Source organism: Oenanthe melanoleuca, chromosome 3 (assembly GCF_029582105.1).
Source record: "Oenanthe melanoleuca isolate GR-GAL-2019-014 chromosome 3, OMel1.0, whole genome shotgun sequence".
Lineage (NCBI taxonomy): Eukaryota > Metazoa > Chordata > Aves > Passeriformes > Muscicapidae > Oenanthe > Oenanthe melanoleuca.
In genome coordinates, this window is record NC_079336.1 from 24,931,569 (window position 1) to 24,943,864 (window position 12,296).

At 38.8% G+C, this 12,296-nt stretch overlaps 1 protein-coding gene across 1 annotated transcript in view; it reads right to left on the reverse strand.

Annotated features, from left to right (window-relative positions):
- EYS (eyes shut homolog) overlaps window positions 1–12,296 on the reverse strand; it is a 674,079-nt gene that overhangs the window by 37,970 nt on the left and 623,813 nt on the right. The window contains exon 42 of the mRNA XM_056488606.1: window positions 4,918–5,100. Within this exon, the coding sequence (XP_056344581.1) occupies window positions 4,918–5,100 (183 nt within the window). The remainder of the gene's footprint in view (window positions 1–4,917; window positions 5,101–12,296) is intronic.

Consider the following 12,296-nt stretch of genomic DNA (forward strand, 5'->3'; position numbering starts at 1 on the left):
ATAGAAGCTGCAGAGATTTTAAACATTTATAGGATTTTTTACAGAAGACTTCTTTTCATACTACAGTTGAGTGAGTGATATCCACAAAACCTGTCAGCCCTGGTGGATTTAGCAGTCATTGCTGCTCCTTCCGCCTGGAACAGGAATAAATTTTTAACTTCCTCTAAAATCTTAAAAAAAAAAAAAAAAAAAAAAAAGAAATTTCAAGTTGCACACGAGAATAGGGCCTAACTTAATCCTATACCAGGATGCTTTCAGTTTCTTTATAGGTACTTCAAGAGCCTCAAATCCAGAGGGCACCTGCTGCTCTGAGGCAAGGGGAATAACAGGTTCATGGCTCTGAAGAAGCTCTAGCAGCTTCTATCAAGCTCCTTCAGCTGCCCTTGACTCAATAGCACCTGGAGACTTTATTGCACCTGCCCCTGATTAAGGCAGCTCCAGGATGCTCATTGATGGAATTTCCCTCATCAGCCAAGTGCTTTAATTCTTTAAGCCTTCTTAACTTTCAGGTTAGAACTGATTGATTTGCCAGTTTGCAGTAAATAATTTAGTTTCTTTACACTTAGGCCTGCATGCTGTAAGTGTTGCTTGTGCTTTTAGTAATTGTAGTGTAAAATCTCATTTTAAGTCTGACGTAAAGACCATGAGTAAGAGTTCAATTCCTGGACCTATTCCTGGTCATTCAAATAAACACATTTTTACACTGGCATCTTTAAAAAGCATTCAGTCTCTCTTCTCATTCAGACAAGAGAGGAACCACCATTGTTTAGAGAAAAACCTGATCAACTTGTTTCTTTCTACCCCAACCTTTCTTTGTGTACAGTAAAAGAACCAGGATACAAACAATGGTGAAAGTGAAGAATGTTCTCCCTTGTACCTTAGGACGTCCTGAATTGAAATTCAAAGCCATCCATTTTTTACAACTCTATTTGAATTCAAGCAATTCAGTGCTCAATTTCATGCCTGTACACTGTATTATATTTGATATTTTCTTCTGTTTTCATAAAGTTGCCTTGTTTTTTATTTGTTTTATTCCTCCAGTGTCACATGGTGGCTCTCATTTCAAGTCTGGGTTTTGATGCTCCCTGCCCCTGAAATTTTCTTCATCTGCAAAAGATAAAGTGGGCTTTTCCCCAGCACACAATGCTAATTATATTTTCCTCCCACTGAAGCTCTGCACACAGCTGCTTCACAGCCAAAACTGCCACATTCCCCTTCTCTCATATTCTGGAAATGAATCTGCAGTATGCTGTGCTTTTTCTATACAGAAGTTTTTTTTCTATAGAGTTACTATTCTGATGCAATAGGAATCTATAGAAAAAGAAAAGTAAATCCTTATTTTAAAGAATATAAATCCACTGCCTCTGTAGAATGTGTACATCTACATTCAGTTGTATAAAACACAAACATTATTCATTTTTTAATGAATTATTACAATGATTTGTTCATGATTTATTCATAACAGAATGAAATCCCATTGCTTTCAGTTACACTGGCACATTACCAGCAAAGGGTTTCCAAACTGAAAATAACAATTCTTTTTAAAAGACCTTTACTAAAGTTTCTATTTTCAGCAGTGTCTACAATGTACTTGCATCATTTGAGTGGAAAAACTAGGGGAAGCACAATAAAGACAAACTGTTATTTAAAAGGATTTCTGATTTTTTAAAATACTTTTTCAGAATAAAAGTATATTAAAGAAGTACAACACTGTCAGCATTCTGCAAAATTGACTTGATAGTGAAGATAATGGTAGAATCATGGATTGTTGAGAGGTTGGAAGGGATCCTAAAAATTATCTAGTCCCAACACTCACTGCCATAGGCATTAACTAGATCAAATTCCTCAAGGTCCTATCCAACCTGGCCTTGAAATCTGTCAGGGTTGGGGCAGAATAAAATAATGTTAATAGTCTGCAAAAATGAGACAGCTTTTAACTTTAGCTCTGTATTGGGACAGAATTTCATAGTAGCTCACAAGAGGTTAACTACGAAATTGATGTGCGTGGTTTGGGCAGAGACAATATTGGAGGGGAATCAGGGAGGGTCCTGCAAGAGAATGTTAGCTACAAGAAATTGGATGAAATAGAGAAAGGGGAAAATGCAAATTAAGTATTAAAAAATATTTCCTTACTAGAGCATCACTGGCTGTGAAACCCTCATGTTTCTCCTGTTGAGAGTGCTATTGTTCAACACTTGGTAAATTGTTAAAGCAAGAGCATCTTCTTTGAGAAATAAGTGACACTCGCTTGGTAAGAAACTTCTTTCTGGTAGCTAAAATGTGGGGTGCTCAGTTTCCCCAACCATTTAAACTGAGGAGAAAACTACAAATTACCAACAGCATTTTACCATCACCTCATGGTTCTGTGTTTGCTGAGTGTTGCCCTTGGCAGGTGTGCAGCTGCTCACCCATGGCTCAACACGGGGATGCAGAAATGCCTGACTGCTGTACTGCAGTGTTCACACACACACAAATGATATGCAAAGTCATAAAAAGCCAAGGTTTCTGCCTGACAACTGCATAATAAGCCCAGAATGCTAGTATTCTCATTAATAAAAATGACACCAGTAATATTTAAAAAAAAAACAAACCTCAGTTCAGCCAAATGTGATTCCAAGAACAACATTCCACAATGACTCCTGACAGTACAGGGTACACCCTGCAGGCAGCCCTTTTTGAGACAAATTTTGGTGCAATACATCTTTTATACTTAATCAATATTTTTTTGTGTTCTCTTTTGATTATTGTAACTGAAAAAGAATCAGATTATTTCATATCATTGGTGTTCTACATTTCATATTTGCATTCTCTCCACCTTGAATAAAGACAGTGAATTAACTGGTATAATTTTTGTTTGGTTACATTTTCTACAATTGGAAATGTTTCAAACAGGTGCTTGAAATTCAGTACCCAAGGCTGCAGAAACATGTCTGAATGTGGTGGTTCATTCTTGTCATTGCAAATAATGTTCTAATGATTTCATTGTGTTCATATTACAGCAGAGCTTCTTATAAAAATTTAATGATGCAAACATTGGCTTTTGAATGCTGTTTTCTGAATGATTAGATGGAAAGGTTTTAGGTAATTTCAACCCTGTGCACCATTTCTTCTTGGCTACCCAAAAAGAAAGACAGTATTTCATCCACCCACAAAAATTAATAATTAGTGAGTGAAAGGAAAAGCTGCCTGGGAGTGAATGGTGACTGTCAGGAACAAAATGTGTCATGATGAGAGTTCTACCTGGATGTAGTTAAAATAATGTGAATGTAGTTCAGTTAGCAGGATCAACCAGATTTTACCATGTCTTTTGCCGAAGTTTGGGAAAAAACTTTGCAAATTCTGATTTCCACACAGATAGAAGCAGAGCTAAGTTCTGAGTTTAAACCCATTCAGAGTGTTTAATACCAATTTGTGTTAGGCTAATTGGAGTAATCAACCTGATAAATTAAGTACCAGGATCTCATGGCACACTAAAGTGCAGTTGATCAGTTGAGCTGCACTAGCTAAATTTGACAGGATCTTTGCAAATGAAAAGTAGCAGACTTAATGATATCATAGACAGATAAACTGCTCAGCTGTTCTACTCTAACAAGTTTTAGTTTGCCTTGCAATACACTAACAGTCTGACTCCTGGAAGTCTGCCACAGTGAGAAAGGGGAAGAAGCCTCAGAGGGTATAAGAATTTAAGTAAAGAAATTTAATAGAAAGGAAGACCTAAGAAAAATTCAAAGGTATTAGGATAGAAAATGAGGGACCCCATGTATCCTACCAATGTAACATACTGCAATTATTTTGTTAGATATATATATATATATATATATGTAACTGCATAATGCCTCCCCAAAATTGATCTTTAATAATGCATTTTGGGAGTTCCGTATCTTAAAACAGCAAAAAATAGTTTCTCCCCTCCTTCATCCTTCTGATGCATTAATTTTCTGATACTGTTTAGCTTAATTGTAGGGTTCCTGTAGGTCAAGGGCCATATCTACAAAACTCATGTGATGTTTCAGATGTGGTAAAACTTCTACTATAGTAGTAGAGACTTCTACTACCATACCTAAATCACTCTCCTGCTGTGATGGGCTTAGACCTGAGGCACATCACCCAACCTCCCTCTCAGGCTTCAACAATCCCATAGGACAGCTCCAAACCCAAAAGTTAGGGCATGCTCCAATTGCAGGAATGATTAAGAGAAAAATAAATTATTTCCTTCTTAGGAAGTATCTATGATCTATGGCTGCTTCATGTCTGCATCTAATTATATAAAACTTTTAGCTTTCATCAGGCTTCTGTTTGGATTGTTGCTGAGATGGACAGAACAGAAGTAGTATTATCCATGCCACGCTGATGCCTGCCACAGAGGGGTGCTCTGGAGAGATGCCTTATGTATTGTTAAAATCTTAGTACAAATACTTTAAGTAGATTTACATAACCTGCTTCTCAGCTGTGTTAATCAGACCAAGCTGAATGCTTTTCTGCACAGACTGTAGCTCAACTTACTCGTAGCTAGCTTGTGTTAACTGACATTGAGAGATCTCAGGCTTGAGAGTCTCCTATTTTATGTAAATAACACAGAGTTCAAAGATCAGGAATGAAATTTATGTTAACAACTGAAAAAAGGAAACCTTGACCTTCTGGTTTCCATTTATTGTGTTCAGAAGTATACTACCTCAGATTAACTGTTGACTTCAATTACTGGAAGCAATTATATTTCTTCTTAATATAAAGAAACATTTATACAATCTGATTGATTACTCTGTCTTTACAAAACAATAACAGCTTTGAAAAGATTATTTTCCCACTAATGACATTATATCTTAAATAGAATAAAGAAAAACATGTACATATTTTTATCCTACTTGTTCAATAAGCATTTGAAAGCTTGTAAGGATAAGTGATACAAATAAAGCTTACCTTGGCCCTTCTGTCCAGTGAAAAAAATCAGGTTATCTTGTAAAGCTGAGTGGTGGTTTGCCAACTGGAATTTCAAGCGAAATTCATAGTAGAAGGTGATATTTGGGATTGTAGAATAAGCTAGGAATGAGGTATAGCCAAAGACATCTGTGCCACTGAAACTTGGTTGAGTTATATTAATAGCTGGATTAAAAAATAATAAATTCAGCATTAGGGCAAAATGTTCACATATGTATTTACGACTTCTATTTCCTAGTCTGATTTAAAACTTAAAAACTTATAAATGAAACGAATAATTTGATATGTTGTAATATTTTACACACATGCAGATACATTTTGGCATTCCTCTGAAGACAAATATATTTATTTTTCAGCTTTTGTAAATAGACTTGTTTTAAAAAATGAATTATTGTCAACTACTGCCATCTCCTGGATTCTAGGTAACATTGCTACAAATAAGAGTACACTGTAATACTTACTCATGATTCAGACAGACAAAAGAAAATACAGGAAGAAATTTTCCAGTTGAAAGAAATGCCATATCTGACAGGCATTTGAGTGAAAGTGAGTGCAAGGATGTGCTGGTGAGGTTATGGAATAATAGTTCTGCCCAGATAGAGAAAATAAGAAAAAGAAGCACCATAAAAGTTGATTTTGCAGCACAGTGAATAGGACCTACATGAATTACAAATAAAATCAAGTCTATACATGTCTGTACAGAAAACAGGGCTGGTGCTAAGCACCCACATGGCCTTAGGGCTGGCACCCAGTGGCCAGGCTGCTGCAGTCAGCTCCAGGAGATGATGCTCAGAGATCACATAATGCTGGTATTGACAATATGGTTCAGTAAAAACAGCAGAAAGATGATTGGCAGCTTAATCCTGAAAGACTGGGTATGGGACTAGATTTAAAAGATTCAAGCAGTTACTTACAACCAACCTGCACACCAAATACGACTTACTAATGAAAGCAGCATGAGGGCTTGGGGGAGGAAGGAATAAAAGGCTGCACCATGCACAAACCAGATGGGGAAATGCTGTAGAGAATTAGAATACTCCCCAAGTAAATCTATTTTAGCCTAAGTACATCTAAGCACCTGAATGCTTGCAGGGTGGGAGAAACAACAACAGGTAATGGTGACAATGTCCTCCCCACCTCTAGAGTGTGGAATCTGTGTCTAATCTGCAGCCTGGGAAACCTGCCATGGTGGCACTGATGTGGCAGACATTGCCTTGGTGCCTGCATCTGGGAACAGGTGCAGACACAGGCATGGCAAACCTTTTCTGGCACAGACTTGGAGTTTGCAGCAGTACAGAGAGCACTGTCCCCTGCATGAAGCACTGCTCCACACATGTGGCACATTATGCCATGCTTTTGATCTTCAATTGGAGCCAGGAAATGTCCATATGAAACAATGGTTTGTCCTAATTAGAAGGACAATGGAAATGAGTCTGACTGAAGACAACTTCAAGCCTCAGACCTCTGTGAGTCGTGGGCTGCACTGGAGGCAGAGTGCAACTCCCCCATATTTAAATCTCTGTTAGCTTCAATCCACCCATCTTCCCTTAGATTACTTGAACATGACTGAAGGAGTCTCAAATTCTGTATTTTTTCTAACTCAGGAAAACATGACCCACAAGACAGCTCCTTTGATGCAAAGTATTCTTTCTTCTTTTTTTTTTCTTTTCTTTTCCCCCCTTTTTGTTTGTGTCTTTACGTTTATTTAGTAAACCACAAAATATTTAGGAGACAAGAAGATTTTAAACTAAAGGAGTCCTTTGTGTTTATTGTAACTTCCTGCTTTGATTTATAATGTAAAAAGCAAATTCTCTCATGTACCTTCACAGAGCCAGGTAATTAGATTTGCTAGCAGAGAGCACTGAAGAGTCTATTCCTGACAAGTTATTCCCCACAGGAATAGCTCTTTATCCCCAGGATGAGGAATGCCATTGTCACAGCTGTTTCCTTGGAGCATTCTAAGTGGGGAGTTATTTTTTGCCCTTCTCCTTGCTCCTTCCAGTATTACATATAAAGCTGGATTAAAGATTGGCAAAGGGCCTCCAATGCAAGAAGGGCACAGACCTGATGGAGCAAGTCCAGAGGAGGCCACTAAATTGATCCCAGGGCTGTAACTCATCTCCTGTGAAGACATGGGAGAGTCTGAGAGCTGGGGCTGCTCAGCCTGGAGAAGGGACAGCTCTGGGGAGACCCTGCAGCAGCCTGCCAGTGCCTAAGGAGGAGAAAGCTGGAGAAGGACTTTTCACAAGGGCCTGTAGGGATAGGATGAAGGAGAGTAGTTTAGATTAGATATTAGGAAGAAAGTCTTTAATCTGTGAAGGTGACAAGGCCCTGCAACAGGTTGACCAGAGAGGTTGTGGATTCCTCAGGCTGGATGGGGCTCTGAGCAACCTGATCTAGTGGAAAATGTCCCTGCCCATGGCAGAAGGCTGGAACAGAATGACATTTAAGGTGCCTCCTAAGCCAAAACATTCTATAATTCTATAATTCTATCATCTGTGACAGAGATGTCTGTGCAGCAGCTGACCACCTAATGTTGCACTTTATGTCAGTAGAAAAAAACAAGCAAATTTAGGATATGATTTCATATAAAACACCTTCCTTATACAGGACAGGTGAAGAGTATTCAAAAATATTTATCTCACCCCACCAAATAAAAAGGTAGTATTGGGTTATAAGTCAGAGTAAAGTATTTCAGACTTCTAAAGATAGGTAGGCTGAAGTCTTTCTGCTCAGTATACTGAAACCACTTCTCATTATGCATGTTCTTTGTCTCTGGTCTTCATTGTCATAAAAGTTAAATGGTTATGAAACTCTGAACTCATCCTCTCTGAAATCAAGGAAGCACTTTTTTTTTTTTTCTGATTTAAAAGACCAGTAACCCTAAGACATTTGGAAACTAAGCAATTTACACAAAATTGAGCATAGTCTGGAGAATATGGAAGAACAGAATATAGATCTCTGAACTCCAGGTCAGAACACAGTCACTAAACATTCTTGACTCCTGGATATCTGAGCACAGCCATTCTCAGAGCATCTGACAAGAACCAATTTTCCTGAGTAATGTCCATCTTTGGCTACTTGAGCGTCTCTTCTCAGCTCTTTATGATCTCTCAATTCAGTTTTAACTGTGCCTTTTGTTGGGACCATGTAGTACATTCCCATATCAGCATTATAGGGACTTAGGGTATCCCTGCCTTCCTCAGGTTCCACAGGTGGTAATGGACACCACCATCCAACAAGTCTTGGCATCAACAAATTGTCCAAGGATAGCAACAGAGTAACACAACTCAGTGATACAATTACCCAAGTAAAAATAACAGTAAATCCAGTACATCACTTACAGTGGGCTAAACTTAATATCTGGGCAAACAAAGTAGTTTATCAGGAGGCTGCCAGGAAGCAGGGCACATTACTCCACAGGAAGAATTCAGACCCACGAACAGATGTAGGAAATTTCAAATTCTCTGGTTGGACTGTTGATTTGCAAAGGCACTACCTGCACTTGCCAACCAGGTGCTCTGCTGTTAACCAGCCCTGCTCCCCTCCGTGCTGGCCCTTCCCTGTGCATACACACTGGATCCAAAGTGGAGTGGAGCTCTACCTCCATCAGGCATGCAGTCCTGAAGGGCAATAATACTTTTTAAGGCAATAGGAGTCCCATGGGCATTTTTAATGGAAACCACTACACACTTTATTGACTTACTTATTCACAGTTTTCTCCACTGTAGTGAAGAAGTTTCTCACACCTAGTAGAAGTCAGATGCAGTATCTGATTAACCACCCTATCCTTAGCAGGTAGGCACATGCAATAGGTGTTTGAAAATAGTCCTCCCTATGCTGGTCTCTGCAGAGTAAACTGTATTTAAAAATGCTAATTAGTACCAAGTCAAAAACTTATATTTCTGGCTAACTCAATCTATCTAGCTTGACAGCTATTCCATATTTTATCTGTCTGTGAAAAGCCACTTACAGATTTTACACCACATTTTTCATCATTTTCTTCTCCACACCAAGTATTGTTTGTCAAGAGATCTTTATCCATTCACATTAAAAAGAGAAAGGTTATTAGTAAATGTGCATCAGTGTTTGAGATTCATTTCATGAAATGATATTCATTAGATTGATTTCAATGCAGACTAGTTTATCATACTCATACATATTTTTTACTTAAAAATTAGGAAAAAAAAAGTAATAATTCCGTATGAAAAATACAGTGATTGGCAAATCATGTGAAACAAAACAGCTCTGCCTTTTCTTTTTATTCTGTACTTTTTCATTACAAAACTATGGAGCCAAGACTGCAGAAAATTGCATAGTCCTCTCCTTTGAACACAGTCCTTCTAAACAGATTTGTAAAATGTTTGAGGCTGGTTGAATTAGCAGAGGGCACAGATAACCTCATTTGGTTATTTTTCTTTTCCAGTCTGGACATCATCCAAACTGATTTCTGCTCTTGCTCTTGCAGTGCACAGTCAGAAGTGCTAAAGATCAGAGATGGGTCACAAGTCTTTGATTATAAACCTTGTTCACACACTCCAAATTAACACTGTGGCTAAAATACACATTACTTTGACAGAGTACTGAAGTCTTTTATCAACTTTTTGTCCTTGATCTTGTCCTGTGTCTCTGTGCCAGTTTTATGTCATTCATCATTCTGCTTTTCTGCATTCCCAGTACTGAACAAGTAATAACACATGATATGTCCCATTGACTCACAAACAAATAATGACAAATTATCCCATTATATAAATGTATCAATATGGTTGACTACTTACTTCCCTAACATTGCATATCTCATTGGAGCTGAGCACAAAAAATGGGAGTTTAAAAAAAATCAACTATAGTTTGAAAAAGATCTCAACAAAGTGAAGAGAATAAAGTGACAAAGAAAAAAGAGAATAATGGTTTTGTTATCTTTGAATTTTCTGTTATGAGTTAAAATTAATGTTCCTTCAGCATTGACTAGCAATACATCTTGGACCACAGCTTTAAAATACATTGCAAAACCCAAGACAGATTAAAGGGATGGAAAGAGATGAAGACTTCTCCCATGGGAGGGACCCCACACTGGAAGGGGGGAAGAGTATGAATAAGAGTATGAAAAGCTCTTTCACTGAGGAGGAGGGAGTGGCAGAGGCCTCATCCACAACCCCATCACCCTGTGCCAGTCGAGGGGGAGTAGGCAGAAATTCAGAAGTGAAGGTGAGCCCAAGAAGAAGGAAAGGGAGGAGGCAAATAATTTAAGAACTGGTTTTATATCTCATTACCCTACTCTCATTTGAATGGCATTTTTCCCCAGGTCAAGCCTGTTTTGTCCATGACTTTCCCTTCCCACCTCCAGGACCTACAGATTCCTTTTATCTGTCTTGTGGCATCACTAATCATGGATTCATCAGAGTTATACTTTGGGAACTGAAATTTGAAATAATAAAAGTGATTTCATTGCTCAGAGATGAAAATATGGTTCTGAAAAACTGCTAGTACAGCAGTGACATTAATAGTGTGTGAGGGTGCCTATATGTGTTTTTTACAATTTTTATGACATTCCTCACATCAGAGGGATGGGGGAAATTAAGGCCCAGTGAAAACAAAATGACCCAGAAAATAGAACAGTAAGAAGAGCAACCCTGATCAGCATTTCCCAAGGTCTTTTATCACTGACCAGGAACCTTACAATACAGATTTTTTCAGTTGAGGAAATTCCCTTTGGGCGTTTTCTGTCACTGAACTGCACAACTCAGTCTGCAGCCCCAAACAGCTCTGAAGGTGACATTGTGTGCCAAACATAGCTGCACAGAGACAATCCCCCTGCAGGCTGATTTTCACTCTACAGAACTTGAAGCAAGTGACTATTCCCACTTCAACACTTTGAAATTAATTTTATACATGGGGGAATACATCCCACAAAAAACCTGCTGGAATTCTCTGGACTGTGAAACATTACCACAAGTGTTGCTCAGAAATGTTTCAAGGAAGAGCCTTGCAGATTGCTGTGAATGTGTGCTGTGAATGACCCTTTTCAGGGAGTGTGTGCTAAATTCAGCACAGTTAGGACTCTGCTTCATGTTGTCACATATGTGTACACATGTGAAACTAAAACACTGGAAATGACACAATTTCTCAATTTAGCAATGCCTCGTTCCTTGTGCAACATATAATTACCAACAACACCAAGTGTACATTTCCAGTCCAGGTGAATGAACTATTCCTGCTTCACTTGCACTTAGGGGGCCATTACAATTCTGCAGTACAATGATACATTGATATTTACTATTCAAGATTTCTGCATCTTACATATCAAAATTTCTTGCACTCAGATATTTCAAACATACTGATCTTATATTTTACAGACTGTATCAATCTTCTGTAGAAACCAGGAAATGCCTCCATTCTGTGATTAGATAGAAGTGCAAACAAAAAAAAAGAAAAACATAAATAAAGGCTGATTGCAGAGATGGTAGCAATTTAACAACTCTAATCAACTCTGTGATAGTAAACACTGGAGGAGATTTATAGTCTGCAAAAAACAAAATGCAAGCAACTTTTAGCTAATTTAAATGTGAAAGGAAATTTATCAGAGTAAGGGCTTGAATGCTGGCTGCTTTCACACAAATCTATTGAAAAGCCAGGGCTCAATAACTGGGCTCAGTTTAACTGGTGTAGATCCCTTTATCTGCAGTTTAAAGAAGCAAAGTCACTAGGGGGAATTAGTCAATCTGCCCATGTAGACACAGTCTCTTTGCCAAAGTGCTCCATACTGATGGTGCTCTCCTCCCCTCCACCCCTCACCCAGCCAAGCTGCAAGTCAGAGAACCACTTAACTCTGCAAATCAACAGGCAAGTCCCATCCCTATCCCAGGAGCCAGCAGCCCATCATGGGTCCATCCCCACAGTCCCAGAGGAGCACAGAGCACAGCAGCAGACAGCACCCAAATTAAGGATTCAGAGGAAGGAGCACCTTGTCCAGATCCTTGCAGGGCTGTCAGGATACCTCCAGCCCTAGTGTCAAGGTGTGACATGATGATCCATGAACACTGCCATGGGGTATGGGACACATTATGGGATGCAGGTGAAGAGCATTTTGGAGAAGCACAGGACTTATTGGTGTCTAAAAGAGGAAATAAGTGATTTGGAGAGGAACAACTCTGGGGAAATAGAGGGATACAGAGACAAAAAGGGCCAGTCACATGTAAATAGATCAGAGTGCTTGTCTGGCCATGTCCTCCACCTGATCAATGGGGTCTGTACTCTCTTCTGTTTTATATTATCATCCCCCTCCCCTTGGCTCATTATGCTGTAGCTGTGTAGGTTCTTGAGAGACATTTCAGTGTATAATGGTCAACTTGCAGTCAAAATAA